General features: G+C 44.6%; 2 protein-coding genes across 3 annotated transcripts; both read right to left on the reverse strand.

The window, feature by feature from the left end:
* Positions 1–1,262: 1,262 nt before the first annotated feature.
* Positions 1,263–7,364, reverse strand: LOC138195760 (polyadenylate-binding protein 1A). Of its 2 annotated transcripts, none has more exons than XM_069145408.1 (15): positions 6,556–7,364; positions 6,184–6,377; positions 5,900–6,015; positions 5,256–5,386; positions 4,589–4,683; positions 4,309–4,446; positions 4,015–4,110; positions 3,620–3,892; positions 3,310–3,400; positions 3,017–3,139; positions 2,782–2,924; positions 2,254–2,338; positions 1,989–2,119; positions 1,753–1,843; positions 1,263–1,630 (listed from the first exon to the last, which is right to left on the reverse strand). In XM_069145408.1, the coding sequence occupies exons 1-14, from the start codon at positions 6,746–6,748 to the stop codon at positions 1,754–1,756; spliced, it is 1,899 nt and encodes a 632-aa protein (XP_069001509.1). In that variant the 5' UTR covers positions 6,749–7,364; the 3' UTR covers positions 1,263–1,630; position 1,753. The 2 variants fall into 2 exon arrangements, with proteins under 2 accessions (XP_069001509.1, XP_069001508.1); XM_069145407.1 differs by having other exon boundaries at positions 5,247–5,386; positions 6,556–7,363.
* A 2,132-nt stretch (positions 7,365–9,496) lies between these two features.
* On the reverse strand, positions 9,497–25,029 carry LOC138195761 (14-3-3 protein zeta-like). Its single transcript, XM_069145409.1, has 6 exons — positions 24,930–25,029; positions 20,302–20,607; positions 15,159–15,282; positions 11,741–11,904; positions 11,534–11,629; positions 9,497–10,556 (listed from the first exon to the last, which is right to left on the reverse strand). Exons 2-6 carry the CDS (start codon positions 20,596–20,598, stop codon positions 10,500–10,502), a joined length of 738 nt encoding a protein of 245 aa, XP_069001510.1. The 5' UTR covers positions 20,599–20,607; positions 24,930–25,029; the 3' UTR covers positions 9,497–10,499.
* Between the last annotated feature and the right edge of the window lie 411 nt (positions 25,030–25,440).

Below are 25,440 nucleotides of genomic sequence, written 5' to 3' on the forward strand. Positions count from 1 at the left end.
GACCGAGTGGTGATATATGAAATAGAGTTTTGGTCCAATAACACAATGAGGTCAGTCAAGTGAGCGATGATGTCATGATAAAAGCACAGACTTGACAGTTCACTGGAGACACTTCTTTCCGTCCTGTGTCTGTAGCCAACTCTCTGTTACATCTGAATAAAGATTCAAATGTGGACGGTCCCATTTGTAAACGAGCATTTTCAGATTACAGGTGAGAATATTGTGGATTCTGGGCCCACAGTTTTCAGTTTCTAGGAAACAATCTTCTGAATCCAAAAGCGGTCGATTGGATTTCCACTTGGCATGTTGTGTTTCCCAGTAACAGGAGAAACAGCAGCTCCTCGACTCCTCCGAGGCCTGCTGCCGTATCCTCATCACGCTGTAGGAGAGCTCCTCTGAGCCGGCTGGAAGGTTCATCTCAGGGTGAAGGAGGGAAGATGGGATGAAATGGCCTTTTCACTGCCATTAATATTTACAACCATGTACTATTTTAAGTGCAGGAAAGAAACTGAGGTTAAGTGAGGTAAGAAGCTGTAGGAGCTCAGAGACAATAAACAGAAGACGACCACTGATGCCGGCTCAGGGCCGACGTGCCTTCATTATAGGACCAACTGTGAAAAGCTGCCCTGCAGCAATATACACCGATTTACTTTACAAAATAAAATGCTATTCTTTACCTCTTTGGAGCAAATTTAAAAGATGTTCAGAGATTAAGAACAGAGCAGAAGCCTGTTTCACTTTGTTTTAAAGGGACACTTCTGACCCATCAATGTTAGCATTGCATTTCTCAAATGATTTTAAGTTACCGAATTCTCTCATTAATGCAGATTATTAAAACCAGCTTGTTTAATGCTGAACAGCGCTCTAAGACCATTATTGGCTGAGCTTAACGACTGCGGATACTGTCGTGCATCCCCCGTGACTCCGGTGTGTCCGTTCAACAACACAACACACCTCTTGTATTACTCAGCAGGTCCCAAGGAAACAATGAGGGAGCTTTAAACTCCTAAACTGCTGATGTAGAAGTGCAACTCAGTGAAACCGCCCCTCTACGAGAAAACACTGAATGAGCGACACCTGGTGGAAGACAACAATATTGTCCTTCAGGCTTTCAAAGGGAACCACTTTAAGATTAAAAGAGCAAACCAACTTTCAGGAAACTTAAATAAATTGCATGTTCACTGTAATAAATCTGACAGACTGTTCGGTCAAGGTTATGAGATCGGTGTCAATATGTTTCTGTTGGCAATAACAGAGGCACATTTTTGAATGACGATTTATTACAGCCAGCAGTTTACAATACAAATCACCTTCCAAAATGCTCAGCTACCACCTTCCTGAACACGGCTGATATTCTGAGCACTGACACAGTAAAATGACATAAAACAGAGGAATGCATTCAAATTTATAATCTCAATTTTCTCTATTTTGCTATTTTTTTTCAACAAATTTTTGTTTATGATCAAGGCCTAGTCAAACCATCCCTAGACCTGGCAGAGTCAATCGTTTTCTTTTTTTAAGAAATAATTTATCATTTTGCGATGTTTTCAGAGTTTTAGGTTTTTCAATGTTTAAGTTTTTTTTTTTTTCTCTTTTTCCCATCGGTGAAGCAGGTTTCAAAATGCTCGATCTGCAAGACAAATAACAAGACAACATCAATGCTTGCACTGGATTTCTTTTTTAATAATGACATCTGCATATAATTCCTCTATCTGTGCACCCGCCCCCGCCCCCGCCCCCACCCCCACCCACCTTAGACGCTGGGAACGCCAGCGGGGGTGGTGGACTTCTGAGCAGCCTCCTTGGCCTGGTGGGCCTGAAGCACAGCAACAGCCTCGTCCACCTGCAACACACAACGTTCACTGAACCACTGCATACTCAGCATTTTAGATTGAAAGCATTCACGATGAGGTGAATGAGCTACACGCGTAGCATTCATCATGTTCATGAAGAGGAATAAATATGTTAAAAAGAGCAAATGAACTGACCTTTGAGCGCAAAGACTCGGGAGACTCGAGCATGTGAAGCAGTTCGGAGTTGTCGATCTCCAGCAGCATACCGGTGATCTTACCCGCCAGGCTGGGGTGCATGTTCTGGATCAGGGGGAACAGGCGCTCACCTGATGAAGGAAAACACCATTTTTGACACCGACTTAAAATTACAGAAATTCACCAAAAAGTGTAAAAAGACTTGATTAGGAAGTAGTTTCTCTCCAGTCCTCCGTTCTAAATCTGAGCAGATGAATGTACTGACCCAGCATCTGCTTCTGTTCCTGAGGGGGGGCGGCAGCCAGCATGGAGGCAGTCAGGGGCTCCTGTCCTTGAACATGGACAGCCGGCTGAAGGAGGAAAAAAGATTTGAATTTAGAGATAAATTATAGCAAGCTGGTGACACGCAACGAATGAGTAATCATCACATCATAGTGAGTAACTGAATGAATGACTTGTATTGTAACAATTCATACTTTTTCTTCCAAATCTCGGCTCCTACTTTTGGCATATTTGAGTAGATTTAGGATTCCATAAACCATCATTTGTCATACAATTGCAAGATTGCAAGATTAATTTTGGCTAAACGGTCATTTAAAAAGACAAACGATGTCCTGTCTGGTCATGTTCAAATTGAATATTTACAAATTAAGCTGAATATGACTGCAGTAAGATCTAAAGCTTGACCATAACTCAAAACATCAAAAACCCTGCAAACCTATAACCCAGTTCGTATTGAAACTTCAGCAGTGATTATAAAACCTATTTGAAACCACCATGATGGTGTTCTTACCTGCTGCATGGGGACCTGTGGCTGGGAAGCCATGTGCTGCTGAGGGTTGCGCACACCAGCAGCGTATTTGTACTGGGGCATGGCGCGCACTGGGGCCGCGGTGGCTGAAGCACTGGCGGGGCGCTGGCTGAGAGCCTGGGTGGCTGAGGGGGGGACGGGGACAGAGACACTGGATGAAAGCTACACCAACTGACTCACAGGCAGGTTCTTGGGATCTGGAAGATGAAAGACTCACGCATTCGCTGGGACGCCATCATGCGTGGGACCTGGGTGTTGGCGGTTGCAGTAGCCCGGATGGTGTTGAAGGTCTGGGGCCTGGGGGCTGATGGGCGCATGGCGTTGGGCATGTTTTGGAAGTCTGAAGGAAAATTAAAAAAAACCCAACCCCAACAACATGAAAGATCAGCACTAAAGCAGTTAGAAATCAGTTAAAAGAGGGAGCTGGTTGTTTATTCACACCAGCAGCGTATCAAATAATGGTCCAGCCAATTTAGTTCAAACTCAAATTCAGTACACGTGACCACTTACGCTGAGGACGCACTCCCTGAGTGGCCCAACGGGGGCTGGGCCGGAGCTGGGCCAGCTGGTTGGCAGAGTAGTATGCAGCACGGTTCTGGGCCTGGGAGGATGGAGACAACCTTTCATCATTACGTGCGTGCCAAGAAATCAAAACGCAAGTTTCCAATTGTTACTTTTGCTATATTCGACAGAATTGATTTCAACCCGTGTTATCTGGTTCAAGTCAAGACACACGGCTTCATTATGCAGGAAGGTGACCGAGCAGCATTTAAATGCTACGTCGTGTGTCGAGTGTACCGAGCAGGATGGGGAGACTCGCCTGCGGTATAGCTGCCATGAAATAGCCTGAGGGTGGAGCTGGCTGATACGGGTTGAGGACCGGGTTGGGCACAGCACGGACTGTGGCCATCCTCTGCATGTACTGGTTGGTCAGATGGGCTTGACGTTCCTCCTTTCTCTGAGCCAGGGCCACATACAGAGGCTTTGTAGCCACAATGCGCCCATTCATCTCGGTTACAGCTTTTGTGGCCTCCTCTGGGGAGGAGAAGCACACAAAGCCGAAGCCTTTGCTGCGGCCACCCTCCATCATCACCTACAGAATAAGAGATGAATTAGGATTTATTTTGATTCCATTAAATCACTTTTTTGTTTTAGTTTTAAATAAAAGAACAATTTCTCATTTCAACATCATAAATCAAGAACTAAAACCTTCACCTTTGCACTTGTTATGGTTCCAAATGGAGAGAATTCTTTACGCAGGCGTTCGTCATCCAGGCCATCATCCAGGTTTTTCACGTACAGATTGACACCCTGAGATATTGAAAATGACCGTAAGAAAAAACACAAGTCACACCTCAGGAATACATCAAGTGAACTTGTAGTCTCGTCAGACCGGACGAGATTCCCGACACAGCTGCTGTCCTCGAGCATCTTGAAATACAGCACAGAACAACACACACCTGAAATCATCCCCTCCATATGACCCGTGCATGAAATAGGCAAACAAACCTGATATCTGGTCATGCGGTCCTGTTTCATCTGCTCAAACTTGCGCTTAAGCTCATTCTGGCGTTCCCCTTTCTTCTGTGCACGGCCCACGTACACCTGCCTGCCGTTCAGCTCTTTCCCATTCATATCGTCCACAGCCTGCAAGGAAGTAAGCACACGTCTACTGAAACCAGCTAACCGCCGGCCGTGCTAATGCCGATTGAAGGAGAGCGAGTGTGTTTAATTCACTAGACGTGAAAATAAAACGTTTCAAAGAAAAGAAGGTGGAACTGATGCGTACCTTCTGGGCATCCTCATGTCTCTCGAAGCTGACGAAGCCAAATCCTTTGGATTTACCACTCTCATCAGTCATGACCCGGATACTGAGTGCAGGCCCTGCAGCATACAACAGCTGATCAACACCTTCAACATACAACAGCTGTTAAATACCTTCAACATACAACAGCTGATCAACACCTTCAACATACAACAGCTGTTAAATACCTTCAACATACAACAGCTGATCAACACCTTCAACATACAACAGCTGTTAAATACCTTCAACATACAACAGCTGTTAAATACCTTCAACATACAACAGCTGTTAAATACCTTCAACATACAACAGCTGTTAAATACCTTCAACATACAACAGCTGTTAAATACCTTCAACATACAACAGCTGATCAACACCTTCAACATACAACAGCTGATCAACACCTTCAACATACAACAGCTGTTAAATACCTTCAACATACAACAGCTGTTAAATACCTTCAACATACAACAGCTGTTAAATACCTTCAACATACAACAGCTGTTAAATACCTTCAACATACAACAGCTGTTAAATACCTTCAACATACAACAGCTGTTAAATACCTTCAACATACAACAGCTGTTAAATACCTTGAACATACAACCTTTCATCTCAGGTCTCTGAAATGTTGACATCTTACCATATTTACCAAACAACTCCTTCAGCTTCTCGTCGTCCATGTCCTCCCCAAAGTTCTTGATGTAAACGTTGGTGAACTCTCGGGCTCGCGCGCCAAGCTCCGCCTCCCTCTCTTTACGTGATTTGAAGCGTCCAACAAATCTGTGATTAAATGATGGAAAATATTAGAATAAAATACACATTTCAAGACAAATGTTGTCCAAAACTAAATCCTTAACATAATAGCAATAATACATTACGTATTATTTAAACGGTGCATTTTATAGACTCATCCTGTGACGGCAATATCTGCTTTAGCAACTTGAAAGTGTATTTAGGGACACGGTGAAGGAGTGGGGACGACAGGGGAGACGAGACGTGGAGTCCTTGTGATGAATCAGTGACTGTTTCAAAGCTAAATGTTGTCATTAACGGATATTGCTCAACGCTCCTTACGTGGTATGTTTTAATGTTTGACCGGCGTCTGGTGGTGTTTGACCCTCTGAACAAGGCGGTATGAAAACAGTGTGTACATGTGCCATCAACTGGTCAACGCATTTGAGGACAAGATGCAGTTCAACACCAAAACCAAACTTTGATTAGATGTAAAAGTCCTGGTGTTAACCCGACTCCCCAAACACCGATTTAATTCAGGACGATAGAAGCCACACTTACACTTTTCTGTCATTGAGCAACATGCCGTTCATTTTCTCGATGGCCCGCTCAGCAGCCTCGTGGGTCTCAAAGTGCACAAAGCCGTAACCCTTTGAGCCATTTTCATCACAAACCACCTTGAAGAGGAAGATTTTAGGGTCAGAAAACACGCCGTGCACTCAAGAAACACTTCACAGCAGCTTCAACCTGCTTCAGTCTTTAGTCATGCAAAGTAGTGGTGTGTAAAACAGAAACAGGCGGTGGGTGGAGGTGGATGGAGGTGGGTGGAGGTGTGCTGAGGCTACCTTGCAGGACAGGATGTTCCCGAAGGCAGAGAAGGTGTCGTAGAGGGCCTTGTTGTCGATGGACTTGTCCAGGTTCTTGATGAAGATGTTGCCCACGCCGCTCTTCCTCAGTGAGGGGTCCCGCTGGGACCACATGATGCGGAGCGGCCTGCCCTTGATCACATCGAAGTTCATGGTGTCCAGAGCCCGCTCAGCTGAAAACAGTCCCCAAACGAAAAGACACCGAGTTCACGTTTGGTTTGTATTTATCTGATGACGTCAGTTCTTTCACCGCCGTGACTCGCCATCCTCAACATGTGCTCATTAAAGCGGCAGCGCGGCACGCACCGTGCGGGACGTCCCGCTGAAGACCACCGCGGGACGGGGACTTACCGTCAGCAGGCTGCTGGAAGTTCACGTAGGCGTAGCCGAGGGAGCGCCGGGTGATCATGTCTCTGCACACCCTGATGGAGAGGATGGGCCCGGCCGGGCTGAACTTCTCGTACAGCATGGCCTCCGTCACGTCCGGGTGCAGGTCTCCCACGTAGAGGGACGCCATCGGGTAGCTGGGCGCGCTGGGGTTCATGTCGGACGGCGCGACGTGACAACCGTCGAGTTCCTCCGGTTCAGTACCGCGCTGACTGGGCCGACCGGCTCCGCGGAGGGCGGGTTTCTCTCGGCGTGTTTCGGGAGCAGACTCGAGCCGGGACACCGAGCAACGTGGTGCTAGCTCGGTTAGCAAGATGTCGGCGCGGGGCCTAAAGCGACTCGCGGAGTCCTCGGACGGGAATTCAAACTTTAGTCAGCTCGGAAGCTCGAGAGCCGGTAGTACGCGGGACAAAGACGCTCCGGTGCTGTGCGGGTGCCGACGCCCTGGCCCGGTCCGGTCCAGAAGAGGCTTCGGTCCAGCGGCCGACCTGCTCGCCCACGCTTCAACAATGACGCTACCTAGCTTAGCTCGCTAACGCCGCTCGTCCGTTTCGTTGGTTTCTTCTTCGCGTTGCTCGAGTTCACAAATCAAATCCTGCTTCACCGATTTTTGTTTTTCTTATAAAAATATGTCTGCGTGTGCTCCCTAGCTTCTGGTTTGTTTCATAATAATAAAATGTGTCCGAGACTCGCTCCGGAGCACCTCGCGCCCTACGCAGACGGATTACGGGAATGAAAGAAGGTCGCTGGAGGTTGTTTCCCGACTCCAGTCGAAACCACGGCGCGTCCGCAGCAGCCGAGAGTGACGTCACACATCTCGCGAGATCTCGTACTTCATTTCAGCCGGACCGTGACTTTCCTGTACGGTCTCCGTCAGGCTCCTCTCCTCCCCTCTCTCCTCTCCTCTCCCCTCTCCTCTCTCCTCCTCTCCTCTCTCCTCCTCTCCTCTCCTCTCTCTCCTCTCCTCTCCCCTCTCCTCCTCTCTCCTCTCCTCCTCTCCCCTCTCCCCTCCTCTCCTCTCCTCTCCTCTCCCCTCTCCTCTCCTCTCCTCTCTCCTCTCCTCTCCTCTCCTCTCCCCTCTCCTCTCCTCCTCTCCTCTCTCTCCTCTTCTCCTCTCCTCTCTCCCCTCCTCTCCTCTCTCTCCTCTCCCCTCTCCCCTCCTCCTCTCCTCTCTCCCCTCCTCTCCTCTCCCCTCCCCTCCTCTCCCCTCTCCTCCTCTCTCCTCTCCTCCCCTCCTCCTCTCCTCCTCTCCCCTCCTCTCCTCTCTCTCCTCTCCTCTCTCTCCCCTCCTCCTCTCCTCTCCCCTCTCCTCTTCTCCTCTCCTCTCTCCCCTCCTCTCCCCTCCCCTCCTCTCCCCTCCTCTCTCCTCTCCTCCCCTCCTCCTCTCTCCTCCCCTCCTCCTCTCCTCCCCTCTCTCCTCTCTCCTCTCCTCTCTCTCCTCTCCTCCCCTCTCTCCTCTCCTCCTCTCTCCTCCCCTCCTCCTCTCTCCTCCCCTCCTCCTCTCCTCTCTCCTCTCCTCCCCTCCTCTCTCCTCTCCTCCCCTCCTCTCTCCTCTCCTCCCCTCCTCCTCTCCTCCTCTCTCCTCCCCTCCTCCTCTCTCCTCTCCTCTCTCCTCTCTCCTCTCCCCTCCTCCTCTCCTCCTCCTCTCCTCCTCTCCTCTCAGTGAACTGTGAGTGCTGTTCTCCGGACTCCGAGCCCATGAAAGAGTAGTTCTGGTTCTCGCCCATCGTCCCTCGGTGAAAAGCGCCCAGTCAGCGCGGTGAGGACAGAAACATCCATCCGGTCAGCTGTTATCGGTTAGTCATGTGATACCTGTCCCCTCCTGGAAATAACATGTCGGTGGTTTATTGTTTTGGTCATTCTCGCTGGACAGTAAACTGCTGTGAAGGCATTTTGCTGAAGGGACAGAAAGGGTTGGTAGTTGTGAATTCACCTTTGTTGCATCAGCTCTGCCTTAAATTAGCTTCCCAACACATATTTAGGGGTTCTTTGGTGATGCATGTTAAATTACTAGTGGATGCATTTCTTTGTAGCTGCAAAGTCAACCATGCCCAGTATCCAATAACCCATTTCACTAAATGGACTCTTAGAGGAAGATTCAGAGAGGACAGTTACACAGCACTTTCCACACAACTCTGATCCTGAGCTCTTGGTGTTGAATGAGACCAGATCATCTGTCGTTGCTGAACATTGTTGTACTGTGAATGTGTGCGGATCAAGTCTGTGCTTCAGTTCAGAGGCTGTTACTGACTCAGCATTCCTGAGGGGTGGCTGTGCCCTCCTGCAGCAGACACACCCAGAAGGCCTGCAGCAGGAACTCTTTGTTCTCTTCCATTCAGCAGAAGGCTGCAGAGAAATCTCTTTCCATCAAGACACTGGACACACCGCAGTCCTGGGAAATGGACGTTCTTCGATTCATCACCTTTCGCTGCTCATTGCTCTTTTGTATGTGAATGAGGTTTTTGAATTTGTAACTTTCCGTGTCTGTGGTCTTCAACTGTCCCACGTGTTAAAGGAGGTGGTCTGAAGTGATCTGCTTGTAGTGAAGTTCTCCTGCATTCTCGGGAACCTTCCCGGTGTTTCCTTCGTGAACGAGTCTGTATGATGCAGCTGAAGGACCAGCGTGCATCACTGACCACAGCACCGGCAGACACGAAATCAAAGTGGCAGCCGGTGCTGGTTCATGTCTGCTCCCAGCCGCCACCTCAGTGACTCATTCATTCTTGTTGAGTGATTCACAGAAAATAGGTCCCTGTATTCCAGTGGTTGCTGGATTTACCCCAAAATAGCAAAACAGAAGTTTTCAGCTAGCGACTTCTGAGATTTTAAAGTTTTTAATATGAATTATGGGAAACAAAGACTGGGGTTGTTAGACACCTCAAAACGGACACAGTGAAACTTTAAATTATTATTTTTTTTTTTTTATTCCACTTACATGAAATTACACATTTCCCCCCCAAATAACAGTTTATGTTTGGGTGTTTTGTATGAAAAATCCAAAGACAAACAAAGCTAGCCAGCCCGACAACAACCTTCCTTACTGAACTACTTCTTACCGACATGCAGTTTAGGCAAGTACTGAAAGAAAAAGGGACAATTAGAGAGAAAACAAATAAAAACCTTAATTTGAAAAAGCAGTAACTAGATAAGCACGTGGGATTTTTTTTTTTATGGTTGTGCTCATACAAAACAGCAACAATACAAGCTTGTGTGCTCTTTTGTTTTTCAAAGTTTTCTATACCTCGTAATTGATACTTAGAAATACCCCCCACCCCCCAAAAAAACACCAACAACAAAGAGTTGAAAGTTGAACTGACAGTAAATGGAATGTGTAACCTTTGTGTTCCAACAACATCCTGCCTCCTGAACTCCCCGTTACACCTCCACCACCTCCACCTCTGCTGTCCTTCCTAATACACACTAAGGGCTGCTGTCTCCTCAGCTGTGAGGGTCCAGATGTGTCATCAAAGATGGTGTTTCTCACAAACAGGACCGGTAATATGAGTAGGATACACATACAGTCTAACTAGTTTCTGACTTTTAAAAACTCCACCTGATGCACGTTTCATAAACTGAGAACTTGCTCTCTCACCCAGCACCGCTACTGCTCACAAAGAAAAAGGTCAACAGCCAGGCATCCACCCCCAAACACACTCCAGCCCTCCACATGAACCCTCCCGTGACTCCATTTAAAACGTACCCTCCCTCCGTATCCCCGTTCCCACAGTCACTACAAAACAAGGAATAGTAAACTGATAGGAGTGAGATGAGTAGAGAGACCTCGATAGAAAAAAGATGGAAAGAGTTGGATGACGATGATGATAATGAGGCGGTCTCAGTGTTGATGATCATGATGAAGATGAGCCGGGACGATGGCAGGCAGACAGGGATGATTCTGGGGGTCGGGCTCAATCTCGGGGCTCCTCCGTATCCTCTCCCTCCACCTGGTTGTCAGAGGTCCACAGCTGAAGGAGGACGGGAGGAGAAAGAGAAGCGGCAAGAGGGAAGAGAGACAAGGCAGAAGAGAGACGGTAACGTGCATTAATATTTAATCTCCAAAAGGTTTGATTTGAGTACTGTACAGTCTCCACTCCTCAGTGACCAGACAAGCACTAACTCCCGTTTAGCAACAAATCTAAACTTCAAATAGGGACCTGTTGCATCATCACATTAGAGCTGATTAAGGACTTCACATTGTGGTAAAAGTATCAAAAACCTGATTCTTCCTAAACGTTCCTTCTGTCATTGCTGGACACTTCTTTACCTGCTAGAAGAATCTGTTCTATTTATAAATCCCACCAGGGATGATTCCCACACAAACACTCCCAATCACCTCTTGGGACATTAAGCCATGACTGGCTGCTGTTATTTGTCTGCAATTTCTGCTGCTTTCCTGAGACACAGTATGTGAGGAGAGTGATGGAGCTCAGAGCAGTAAATTCAACCGCAGCCCCCTGAACCGTGTCCACAATATACAGGTGTTGGGACTGTATTCATTGCCGTTTAAATGACTCCAGAAATGTTATCAAACCCTCATGTTTCTGGTCCCAGAGTGTGTCGGTGTGTTTTAAGGGCACAGCAGCTCATATGAATGATGTTTCAATGACAGCTTTGATTAGATGGGGTCAAACAAAACAAATTTATGATTCCCCTGAAAACTAATCCACAACAACCAAGATAATAAATGAATTATCCTTCTCCTTTTGCTCCTATTTTTTTTTTTCTTTTTTAAATACCAAAAATAGCTAAATAACCTCTGAATATTTTCAGGTTTTGTTCCTCATCTATGGACCTTGGGCTCTGGGAAGCTGCATTTTGATGGGTTAATTGTGAAAATAAAGCAAGTAAGTAGTTGAACTCTTAGTTTCAATAATTTACACTATTCTTTTGTGCACAAATTCTGGTAATGTTATTTCATGCATTTAAGAAATGGAAAACTTACTGTCAAGTTGTCTCTCAATAGCTGCATGATTAGTGTGCTGTCTTTGTACGAGTCTTCACTCAGTGTGTCGAGCTCTGCGATGGCATCATCAAAAGCCTGAAGGATTCAAAACACATTTTCAACAGCTGTTAAAAAAAAAAAAAAAAAAAAAGAGATGCTGCTCTAAAACAAACTTGGGAGGAAAGTGAGGTGGCAACATGAACCCACTTGTTTGGCGAGCTTGCAGGCGTCATCAGGTGAGTTGAGGATCTCGTAGAAGAACACGGAGAAATTAAGGGCCAGACCAAGACGGATTGGGTGTGTGGGCTGCATTTGGGCTTTGCTGATGTCAAAGGCATTTTGGTAGGAATCCTGTGAATCTTGAATGATGGCTGAGAGGAAAGAAACACGGATAGATATATTTTAGTGATCCTACAAGGGGAATCTTTTTTTTTAAGAAAGACAGAACATGAGATCTGTGGAACGTAAAACAAACTGTGGTGACATTATAACAAATAAGTGAGAGATTAAAACAAGACGTTATCTTGATGGTAAAAGACTCAGTTGCTTGTTTATTGTGTATAACAAGCTAAAACTAATGCAATCTTATACAAGACTCTTTCAATAAGTCCGACCCCAATATAGGTGATAATGCTCAGGTTTTGTTAAAACTGTCTTAGAGAGGTGTAGCTTGTACTTTACGACTATTTTGTAGACTGAAGTTGCTGTTGAATTAAATTGAATACTATTCACATATTTCTGATATTTTTCCATAAGGAAAAAGTTGAATCAATGTCCCACTGAAGTCCTTTTTGAAGGATTATGTCAGCAGCGACAATATGAGATGAGTAATGCTCCCGACTGGCCACACCTCTCTGTGACTTCAACCAGGGACTCTCTTTCTCACTTCCTCTCGGTGAGGCCATCACGGCCGTGACTTTTACAGGTTGTCTTTAAATTGCTAAAACACACTAAACACCATTCTCTGAGCCAAATACTCAGTGGCCTGACCCCATTTATTGAATCACACACTCTTCTGGCAAAATCATAAACAATGTTCACCTAGTTAGACACAATTTGCAGATCTCGACTCTTTTTGCAAAACACGTTCTAACTCACTAAAAACCCATTTTTCACTGATGTGCTTGTGATGCATAACGGTTGCCACGCATAGCAAAAGTTGAACATCATTAAATCACAAGTGTCATAGCTTAAACAACGACTCAAAACCAATCACACTTCTTGCAAAAACAAAAATGAGCTAGTTCAGACTGCACAGGTTGTTCACATCAATAATGGACAGAAAAAAAGAGTGGAAGAGCAAGAGGTGGGGAACGTGGAAGAAGAGGACGAGGCCAGGAAGGGCAATTACGGAAAAATACGAGCCACTGTAACAGACCATGTTGTTGTTGTTCATGGAAAGACAGGACAAAGAGAAAAACCCAATGTCAGCAGGTTCTCTGTCCACCATAATCCAGACATTCAGAGAAGAGAAAAGGTCCAATGTGCTTCTGTCATTTAAAGTTTTCAGTACTACTGTACGTACAGATGTTTATTACATCACTTTGTCAATATAAAGGAGACATGGGGAAAGTGCATCACTGTTTGTACGGTACTGCATGTCGGTTTTTGTAACTACATGTTCAGTCTTTGTAGAATTGATAGATGCCCAACAGTAAGAGGCCTCACAGCTGATATGGTCCTGAAAAACAACACTATTCTATTAGTGTTGTAATTCTGACGGGCTGGAGCACAACCTGACAACACAGTTTGGTTTTGAGCACAGATGAAACATTTTGAGTCAGAGGTTTAGTGAATGTAGTTCGAAGATTGTTTTTTGTGCTTACAGTTTTCAGAAAATGACGAAAGGTTCCAAGAGTTGTGTCTTAGAAATAGACAGGTTATAGAGGTTATGTATAGGTTTATAGAGGATCAACAGGGCAGCCGAGACCAGAAAATACACCATAAGAAAAGGCAGATCAACACTATATTCTTTCACTGATTCATGCCCTAAGAAAGGGTTTAAAAACTCTAATCGGACTAATTCAAGTCTGGATTCAAGAAATAAAGTTGGGAAAAACACTTGTTGCTTTCGTGGAAGAGTTAGATGAAAAGATCGATGCCCCTGTCAAATCTGTCTGTTAAACGTCAAACCACAATCAGAACCTGTTAGCTTGTGAACAACTAGCCTGCTTTGTCCTACCAGCTCACTAATTAACACAGACTGGAATAATATATTCAAGAAATATAAATTGCCAATTAGCAGTTTCATGGGGGTAAAATGACAGATTTTTTTTTCTTGGCCAGGCACAGTAACCAGCTGGAGTGGTGTTATTACCGTGAGGTTATTAGGCAACCAGAAACGCCTCCAGGACATCACTGCATTGCTGAGGAATATGTGCATGCAACCCACTGTAAAAGGCACATCTTGCTGTTTTTACAACTGCTTGTACAGCTGACTTCAGTGAGAAATGTCAGTTAGTTGGATGATGGCACTGACTGGAAAAAGACTGACTACTACGACTTTGTGTTTTTAATTGGCTATAGAAGTTAATGTGAAAGTAGATCGAATTTGATCTATAGTTGAACACCTTGTTTTGAATAATGTTCAAAAAGTAAACGTTTCATTAATGTTCATAGACTAGAAGTACAGTAAAGTCATGATGTTGCTGAATGGGTGTTCCTGCAAGTGGCAGCAACGAACTAGAGTTTAGTAGCTTTAGAAAGAAGCTGGAGGAATGACAATGGCTCAGTTTGTCATCCGTAGACACGGACGTGTCTCATAACCGCCACTAGGAGGCAACAAGTTCAAGAGAATAAAAAATAAAACTGAACAGAAAGAGAGAGAGAGACTCTGTGGATCCAAAAATGAATATTCTTATGGGTTTAAGCTGGTCACGATACGCCAGACAAAAATATGCTAGTTTGAAGCCCCATAAAAGTTTTTGATGAGTTTAAAAGTCCCATATTGTATAAATTCAGATTTTTAATTATCTTTTGATTAGTGAGTAAGTCTAGGTGCAGTATAAATACTGTGATACTGTCAAAACAGCCCGTATTCAGCCACTGTGATGTCTGGACGAGCGGTTTGTGATATCACAAACTCGCATCCATGTCATATGTCCACCCACAGAAGCTCCAGAGTAAAACTAGTCCAGGTGGCTTTTGGCACTTAAAACCACAAAAATACATTCTTATTGATATATTAAGACTTCAAATAAAACTCTGGAAAAGTGTCAAATATGGGACCTGTAAAAAAAATGATGTGCTCAAAGTTCACTTCTTATGTTGCTACAGGCCTCTATGGCATTATATAGAAATGTGATCTTTACATATAAAAATAGGTAGTGTTTGCATTGAAGTAAATCTCTCCTACCTTTCTCACCGATAGAAGGACACGGTGACACTGTTGTCGTCAGCACTGAAGAGCTGATATCATGAAGCTTATACCAATACTCAACTGTTCACTTAATAGGATCTTATCTAATACATCTTATTTGGCTAAGCTAGGAGTTGTTGATATCAGTTCCCACAATCAAGGCTGCCAGTCAGCCAAACATAGACACATAAAAAAATGTAATAAATTAAATTAACCATCGCCACCCCCCCACACATGTTAAAAAAAGGGATTCAACAAGCAGCTTACAATGCTTCTCGTCTCCTGTAGCCACCTCAGCCAAGTAGCGGTGGTAATCGCCTTTCATTTTCAAATAAAAGACCTGGCTCTCTGCAGCAGTGGCTTTGGGAATCAGAAAGTCCTTCAGGAGAGCCTGTGGTAGAAAACAAACAAAGCCCACTTTTAGACGAAAATCTTTCATAGTAATATACAGAATATACATCATATATTCTACAATCATGTATCCACAGTGCCTTCATGTTGTGACAGGCAGACCTGGAAATCAACATCAGCAGCAGAGCTCATTTGCAGGGATACTAACTATGGGTACAATATGTGAATGTATACAAAGATTACCTTTGTTTTTAACCGATTGCTGCTCATTTGCCACTTTCACTCCATACGCTGACTCCACAAGAGCAGTGGTTGAAATTTAGATGGTTTACATTCCATGTCAGAGACAACGTTTTATGGCATGGTTTCTCATCAGACCTAAATAAGGTTAGAGACAAGCTGGCTACCTCCAGTAGCCTTGAGGCTTGAGCCGGAGAATTTGGCTGGGCTACATCACAGATGCTTCAGGGACCATTGAAGGGGACGTGAATAACATGAAAGCGTGGGGGAGGAGAAGGGGATGGGTTAAACAGACGAGTGGGACGTGAAGATGGTTGAGAGTGAAGAAAGGTAGCGGAGGATGGATGAAAGATTGTGGGGGTGGAGAAAGAGGAGAGCGCCAGGCTGCTGAACTCCTGATGAGCTTTTGCTGAGGAAGTAGGTCACTCAGAGCCCAGCTTGGCTATTTACAACGCAAGCATACACCAAATGATAGCCTGCTCCTGTTGCTAACCTGAATGCTAGCCGGCAGGGACAGAATACTTTACTGTGATGACTGGTGGGAGCGAAACACAACACACTGAAGAGTTATTAATCTATTATGTTAACGTGCTACAAGGCAAAGAGGATTAAACATTACCTTCACCGATGCATGAATTCATTCTTAATTTAGAGAGCACATTTGATCTCTGCATGGCTTAACTCCAGATTTTAATGTAGTTTCCATGTAGACATTTCTCTGTTGTTTGCAAGTCATGAATAATAACGGCACTTACATAGAGTTAAAAGCCAGGAGAGAATTAAAATTCATGTCATTGGTGATGATATGTTGTCAGGAAACCCAGCAAAGACCGTCCTCTAATTTTACAAGAACCTGATCCGCAAGAGGACGGCTCGAAGCATAATTTATGGCCCCGACTTGGACAGATAGACTTTATTGATCCCGCAAGGGGACATTTATTTGCTAGAGCAGCACGGCTAAGAAAGATGCAGGGTATCCTGGAGCCTATCCCAGATGACTTTGGGCGAATTTCTGTAACATACTCTTCATTGAACAACACATTTGTACATTTTCTGAAGTATATTGTGATAAACAAGGCTGACAGGAGTCTGCACTTGCTGGATGCTCCTAAACTGATGTGAGGGATCAGAAAAGCCCTCTGGGATCTGAATGTAGAACTGGGCCACTGGCAAGGGCATAGCTAAAATGGCAGAAAGAGCAAAGTAAATGAAACTTATATTTTCAGTAGTTGTGCATACTTTTTTTTTTATTGTTACTTACAACCTCTTTTCCGAAAAAGTTGGAACGCTGCTTAAAATTTTAATAAAAACAAAATGCAATCATTTGCAAATCTCATAAACCCATATTTAATTGCAAATAGATCAAAGACAACATATCAAGTGTTGAAACGGAGAAATTGTACTGTTTTAGGAAAAATATCTGCTTATTTTGAACTTGATGGCAGCAACACATCTCAAAAAAATTGGGACAGCGGCATGTTTACCACCGAGTAGCGTCGCTGCTTCTTTTTACAACCTTCTGGAAATGTTTGGGCACTCGGGAGACCAGTTACTGGAGTTTTGGAAGTGAAAGGTTCGCCCATTATTGCACAAGATTTTAGCTGCTCAACAGTTCGGGGTCTCATCTGTCATATTTTTAATTGGTGCAATGTGCAATAGAATACATAGAACAAATTAAAATAAACATTGTTCAGGTAAACTGAACTGACAGCTGTGAACTGGCAGCATTTAACTGTTGATCAAGCTAGTGCTTCGGGGTGTTCAGATTTTTGTGCAAGAGCTGGTTCCCATGGTCTGCAGTGAGGCTGCTCCTCTGAGCAGTCCACGTCTTCGGAGAACACGTTCAGCAGAAAGCTTGTTGCTGGCTACCTTGGCCTGGAGAAGCTACTCCACCCCTGGTTACAGCTATTTCATTCACCATGCTTGCCCATTTCTCTCTGACATCACACCTTTAGATTTCACTGGATGAAACCCTCAAACTAATTATTTCACTTCAAGTGTACATCAGCATTATCCTTCGCCCGACATCTGCTCAATCTACTCTCATCCCTCTCTCTCGGTCCCCGTAAGGCTGTTGGCTGAGGTGGAGGTCAGCGAACGAGAACGTTGGTGGCTCAGCTTCTATCATTATAGGATTAGGACATAGTGAGTCATCAGGCAGATAAGGCACCGGCTGAGAGGAGAAAATAGTAGCAGCGGTCCAACAGATGGCTATAGTACTTGATAAATCTATACAGAACAATATGAAAACACAACCCCATTTCCTAAACAGTTGGGACGCTGTGGGAAATGTAAATAAAAACAGAATGCAATGATTTGTAAATCACATAAAGCAATATGTTACTGTAGATAGACTAAAGACAACATATCAAATGTTGAAACTGACATTTTTTTGTGTTTATAAAAATATATGGTTATTTTGAATTTGATGCCAGCAATACCACTCCAAAAAGTTGGGACAGCTTCATATTTACCAACGTTTTGCATCACGTCTTCTTTTAACAACCCACATTTGGGAACTGAGGAGACCAGTTTCTGGAGTTTTGGAAGTGAAAAGTTGTCCTATAATTACAAGCTACCGTTGCCAAGAGCACTAATGCATCCCTGTACCATCACAGATGCTGGCTTTTTAACTGAGCACTGATAACAAGCTGGATGGTCCCTCTCCTCTTTAACCTGGAGGATGCGGGATGCAGCGGTGTTTCTGGATCATGTTTCTATCTGATTTCTTCTTTGGAGAGTTTTAACATCATTTGTGGACGCAGCGATGAACTGTGTTCACAGACGATGGTTTTCACAAGTGTTCCTGAGCCCATGCAGTGATTTCCACTCCAGAATAGTGTGTTTTTAATGCAGTGCTGCCTGAGGGCCCGAAGATCACCACCATCCAATATTGGTTTCCAGCCTTGTCCCTTGTGTTCAGAGATTTCTCCAGATTCTCTGAATCTTTTCATGATATTATGAACCGTAGACGATGAAATCCACTAATTCTTTGTAGTTTTACGTTGAGGAACATTATTCTTAGATTGTTGAACTATTTTCCAACACAGTCTTTCACAGAGTGGTGAACCTCTCCACCATCTTCACTGTTGAGAGACTCTGACCTCTCTGAAATCATCTTTTATAACCAATCATGTTACTGATCTGTTGCCATGGTAACCTAGTTAGTTGTGAGATGTTCCACCAGGTTTTTACATTATTTTTTTTTGCCTTTTCATAAAACAAATTTCTCCGTTTCAACATTTGATAAATTGTCTTTGGTCTACTTGCAATTAAATATGGGTTTATGGGACTAGCAAATCAATGCATTCTTTTTTATTTACATTTTACACAGCGTCCCAACTTTTCCAGAAATGGGGTTGTAGTTTACAATCACAAAATAAATCTTAGGGAGTAAACTGGTAAAACTACAAATCAGAGAAAAAATAGCACTGTTATTATTGTAAGCTAAGTTTTCAATTCTGGGGCATCTAAAACATTTGTCAAATTGATTGACCTTGTGGAGTTTGAGCTGCTGTTTCCCAAAGCCAACAGGATGTGCATCTTGCTTTGTTATGAAATGTAGTCATACTGAACAAGGTCCTTCTACTTTTTGATAAGTAACTTATCATGCAGGGACACATAGTGGATGCAGGAGGTAGCTATATGGTGAAATGTGTCCTGTATGTTAAGAGAGGTGAGACACACTCCTTGTGTCAGGAAATAATTGCTGGCAATGTGACAAAAATCATTCAAATATTGGAAAAAAAGCTAACCAATACTACTGTTCTGACATAAGTCAAAATGTAATTATGCTTAGTGTTCACATGATCACACAGTTAATAACTCAATTAGGTCCAGTGATGGTGTTTTGCTGAACTGTACTATAGCGAGGTGCTAATTTTTTCATGGGACCCAAAATGTAACTTGGAAACACCACCTTAAACCATGACCACAGTCTTTCACATAGATTAGTTGATTTGTATTATTATTATTATTATTATTATTTTTTAGCACTATGGGCTTCATAAAGATAGATATGACATGATATTGTACAGTTCTGCTGTAAGGACTTTAATGTGGTAAGTACCATGAAATAACCCGTGTTGTGACTTGGCGCTATATAAACAAAGTTGAATTGAATATGACGTCAGGGATAAAGGAGATTGCATCAAGTTGTAAAGGTGGATCTCTTGGAGCCTTACCTCAAGTCCAGATGACTTAATAAGCTTAACACGCATACTGCTGATCAATCTGGCAAATTCTGTGACGATGAATAATGAACCAAATTAGAACATAAGTTGCTTTAAAAGCTTAACATGCTACATTTTACATATTACTTCTTTGCTATTAATCATCCCAGTACGTCATCATCATCATCATCGTCAATGCTGATGACAGATGAGTACAGCCATCTACATTAGATCATAAAAACAACAACAAAAAATAGTCTCTGGCTTTGTCTTAAAATATATATTTATCCACATTTTTACGAGTGCCTGGTAGAAATGCTTTAATATCACTACGAGGTGGCTTCAATGCATTGAAAAGCTGTTTTCCAGCCCCGATAAGGTATTAAAAGGTGTTACTGCCAGGTGTCAGTCAAACGTGTGCAGCACTGTCACATTCAATGCAACTGTACAAGAGGAGAAACATGCAGAGATTACAGCAGCGATCAAAAAGCTCTTTGTGAAATAACAGTCGACTATTTATTGGACAAGAGTCAAATATTTGTAAGTAGTGAAGAGCATGTTTTCCGTCGGCGTGTCTTAAAGCTAAAAGAACATCCGTGTTATGAACACCGAACCCAGATAAAGTCAGCAAACACGATAAATCTTACCAGCACATCGTTGCAGATGGATTTGAGCTCCCCCTCAATTTTTTCCCGGTAGGCTTTAGCCATGGTCTGCTTCCTCTCCTCGGCCTTCTGCTCGATGCTGGACACCACGCGCCACGAGGAACGACGGGCGCCCACCACGTTCTTGTAGGCCACCGACAGCAGGTTGCGCTCCTCGTTGGACAGCTGCTCGCCCTCCTTGGTCACGGCCTTCATCAGTTCAGCCATGTCGTCATAGCGTTCGGCCTGCTCGGCCAGCTTGGCCTTCTGCACCAGTTCCTTCTGAGGTGCCTCGCTCATGACTGCTCACTGGACAGAGAAGAACCAGAACCAGAGAAGAACCGCTGGAGGTCAGTTACTGTCATCAGGAAGCAGCTGGGACCAGCTGATCAGTTTAACAGGACAATTAATGATCAATCAAACAAATGATTGATCCGTGTTGGTAGAACAGAATGACCCAATAGATGGGTCCAAAGAGGACCTGCACCACCACACTAAACACATACGGTACTGATTGATTGATCCTCAGTCATCACTGATTGATTGATCCTCCGTTATCACTGATCGATTGATCCTCCCTCATCACTGATCGATTGATCCTCCCTCATCACTGATCGATTGATCCTCCCTCATCACTGATCGATTGATCCTCCCTCATCACTGATTGATTGATCCTCCGTCATCACTGATCGATTGATCCTCCGTTATCACTGATTGATTGATCCTCCCTCATCACTGATCGATTGATCCTCCGTTATCACTGATTGATTGATCCTCCCTCATCACTGATTGATTGATACGTCCTCATCACTGATTGATTGATCCGTCCTCATCACTGATTGATTGATCCTCCCTCATCACTGATTGATTGATACGTCCTCATCACTGATTGATTGATACGTCCTCATCACTGATTGATTGATACGTCCTCATCACTGATTGATTGATCCGTCCTCATCACTGATCGATTGATCCTCCCTCATCACTGATCGATTGATCCTCCCTCATCACTGATCGATTGATCCTCCCTCATCACTGATCGATTGATCCTCCCTCATCACTGATTGATTGATCCGTCCTCATCACTGATTGATTGATCCGTCCTCATCACTGATCGATTGATCCGTCCTCATCACTGATCGATTGATCCGTCCTCATCACTGATCGATTGATCCTCCCTCATCACTGATCGATTGATCCTCCCTCACTGATCGATTGATCCTCCCTCATCACTGATCGATTGATCCGTCCTCATCACTGATCGATTGATCCTCCCTCATCACTGATTGATTGATCCGTCGTCATCACTGATTGATTGATCCTCCCTCATCACTGATCGATTGATCCGTCGTCATCACTGATCGATTGATCCTCCCTCATCACTGATCGATTGATCCGTCGTCATCACTGATCGATTGATCCTCCCTCATCACTGATTGATTGATCCGTCGTCATCACTGATCGATTGATCCTCCCTCATCACTGATTGATTGATACGTCCTCATCACTGATTGATTGATACGTCCTCATCACTGATTGATTGATCCTCCCTCATCACTGATTGATTGATCCGTCCTCATCACTGATTGATTGATCCTTCCTCATCACTGATTGATTGATCCTTCCTCATCACTGATTGATTGATCCTCCCTCATCACTGATTGATTGATCCTCCCTCATCACTGATTGATTGATCCGTCCTCATCACTGATTGATCCTCCCTCATCACTGATTGATCGATCCTCCCTCATCACTGATTGATTGATTGATCCTCCCTCATCACTGATTGATTGATTGATCCTCCCTCATCACTGATTGATTGATTGATCCTCCCTCATCACTGATTGATTGATCCGACCACATTTGAGTGATATGAAATTGAAACTGTCTGTACCACAGCTCAGATGACATCCTGACCATTTCAGACCGAATTCATAAACACACCTACAACTATCAGCTGGTTAATGGTTAGTTTAATAGTTAACCAATGTTGGTGTACTTTAGTTAACTGTGGCTGCAGGCTGATTTCACACTGCAGCAATGACACATGAACTTCCATCTTGTTGGAAACCTCCATCTTTCCGCCTGTATGTGACCAACTTTCTGGATGTCTCCACAGACGACTCTCATTTCAGCCCTTACATGCAAACGATTGTTAAAATCGACTGTGGTCGATGTTAACCGCACTTTTGTATGTTTATTCTCTCTGCCGCTGTCAGTCAGAACAGGCGGGACTCAGGCAACAGATCTCGCGCCGTCCTCTCGGCCAGATCATAAAATGCGTCACCAAATATTCCTGGGCACGCAGCCGGATGGAGGGAGAGAAGAGTAAAGTTAAGGCGTATCTCGTGCCGGCTTGATTTTCCCTCGATGTTCGCGATATAGTCATTTAGTACACCTCACGTAGGATAAGCCTCGATACATCGAGTATATTCGATATATCGCCCACCCCAAGCTGATTGAGAAGTAACAAATGGTGTAGTTGCATTATATCGAAGCTATAAAGCCTAAAATACAAAAAAAAAAAAAAACTATATACAGGAAGTGAAGAAACAGCAGTGATGACATCATGTCAAAGACGTCTATGAATTGTATTGCACGGATGTCTACCAAGATTAAAACACCCTTCCTTAGTCACGGCCTTCATACACCAGAGAGGTTTTGGTGTGGGACCAAACTGAGGGAGACCAAGTGGGAACCAACTGTGACGTCGCCCGTTGGTTTGTGAGCGGCCGTTCTGAAGCCTCAGCTCCGGTATTTTGGACGTCACCATCCTGCTAATTTGGGAGCAGAATTGACCTTATTTGGACGAGCTGGGGAGGAGAACGCGACACCCGCCCACCTATAGCAGAAACCTGGCTGCACCACCGTCGATTTAAACGCCTTCTGAGGCTTAATATCGAATTAATGATGGAAATATTTACAAATGAACCTTGAGAAAACTAATATGAATGAGTGACTTTAGCAAATGACACTATGGGGACTTCTGGGGGGAAAGTATTGCCTTAAGCGTTGGTAATTTGAGGAAGTGGCATTACTTACAAAGCTGTTGAGTGCCACAGGTTTGTAAAAGCACAGCTTCAGTTGAGAGTAGGAGGTCTACATAGACACCAACGCTACATCGATAGCCTACATCCGTTTGACCCGTCCAAAATAGCCAGCGGGCTTCCACAGAATCAATCCCCTTTTTCCATTCAAGAGTACATGCAATGTGGGCTGTTCGTAATCCATCCTGATATGCTATTGTTCAGTTTAAAGGTGGTCAAGAAAATTTAAACTAAAAAATACTCAAATCATTGAGGAAATGGTGAGCTTACTGACCACTCCTAAAGACAAGACGCCCATTTTACAGGTTCAGTTTTGCTAAATTCTAAAAGCTGAAGGCAGATGGGTCCAGTTTGTAAGATCAGTATCAGCACCAAGTTACCACCATGCATCGAGACAAAGTGGGTCAACCGGAGATGACATCCATTTTATTTGTTAAATAAAATTGCACCAAAAAGTCCATTTGTACAGATAAAGTAGTGCGTGGCTGTAACCGACGACTGAGCCAAAGAATGCAGGCGGTACCGGTGCAGATCCGAGCAGGAGAGCTTGATCGGTGCTGCTGGCAGGCCTCCAGGGCAGCCCGCTTCCTCCGTGTTCAACCACACCCATCCACCACCTGTGGCTGGCCCAACAGGCGGAAACCAAGCACGAAAAGCAAAGCGCGTTTGAACGTGGCACACGGAGATTAATGTCGGTATTTTAACGTCTCCGGTGCTTCTCCTCCGGTTTGGACGAGAAACTCAACTCGGTACGCGAAGAGCAGCGAGAGGCCTCGTGACCAGGCTCCATCATGGCGCCGACTACTTCCTGAAAGAGAAGCCGTCCACGCCAGGCAGCTTGTGTGTGGGCTATGGCCGCTTGTGTGTGGGCTATGGCCGCTTGTGTGTGGGCTATGGCCGGTTGTGTGTGGGCTATGGCCGGTTCACGCTGCTGATGTGTGAACACATCTTCAGGGGAAGGCGTCCACCTCGAGGCGGACCCTGGAGGGAGCAGCTCGGCGGGCTGTCCGCCCGGGGAGGCGGTTACAGCTACTCCACCCGCAGACGGTGCTTTCACCAATACTACACCCAAATTAAAACTCATACACGACGTTGACATGTCAGGGATGTTATTGTACCTTTATGGCAAATATTACAAACAGTGAAATGAGGATAAACACGTAGAGTACCAGACACCAAATATATCGTTATATTATCTGACACGCTCAATCCAATGCCCCGTTAACAGACCCGGTGTGGCCGGTGGCCGACACCGAGACACCGACACACCGACACCGAGACACCGACACACCGACACCGAGACCGAGACACCGACACCCCGAGACACCGACACCCCGAGACACCGACACGCCTTCCTGATGATTTTCCCTTTTTGAAACCAGCAATTAGACATATCCCAAATTGTAACGTTAGCTGAGCTCGCCATTGTTCTTCCGTTTGATGAGCAGCGCCGCTGCACGCAGCCCTGCACCCAGCTGGAGACAATATGCTCCTATGATCTTTATATTCAACGATAGGTCGGACAAACGAACGGTGGATCATGTAACCGTCAAGGTTGAGTTTGAAGCCGTAACCCATCCCTACCTGAGTACCAGCCGATGTCTGCTACCGAGCTCCAGCTGGTCGTCTCAGCCGTCCGACTGAATCAGTCCACGGGGTTTCCTCGCTGTCCGCCAGTCGAAGGCACGGCCAGCCACTGACGTCAAACGTTACCACGGCAACCGAACAGGAGCCATGGTGGGAGTTGTAGTTCCCCATTCACCATCACCTCCTCCAGCCAGAAAGAGAAATGATTGCAAATAGTCAATATATGAACCTTTTGGTGATTTTATAGTGGATTATATTACCATTGTGATCTTTGTTAGACTTCTCAGTCATACATTTACAACCGAAAATACATTACAGGCACTTCTGATCAGGTTCATTGTGCCGCATGGAGCAGAGAGCTGGCCTGATTCACTTTAATGAGGAAGTCAACATCATTGGCAGGTTTAAACACTGTCCTTTTTCTTACTGTACATTACAGTTTTGTATCAGAACAGGAGGGCATCGTGAAAATGAAAAGAAGCCCTGAATGGCACCAGCAGCTGAATAC

Source organism: Embiotoca jacksoni, unplaced genomic scaffold (genome assembly GCF_022577435.1).
Source record: "Embiotoca jacksoni isolate LCO1_2020_lvr unplaced genomic scaffold, fEmbJac1.0.p SCAF_124, whole genome shotgun sequence".
Taxonomy (NCBI): domain Eukaryota; kingdom Metazoa; phylum Chordata; class Actinopteri; family Embiotocidae; genus Embiotoca; species Embiotoca jacksoni.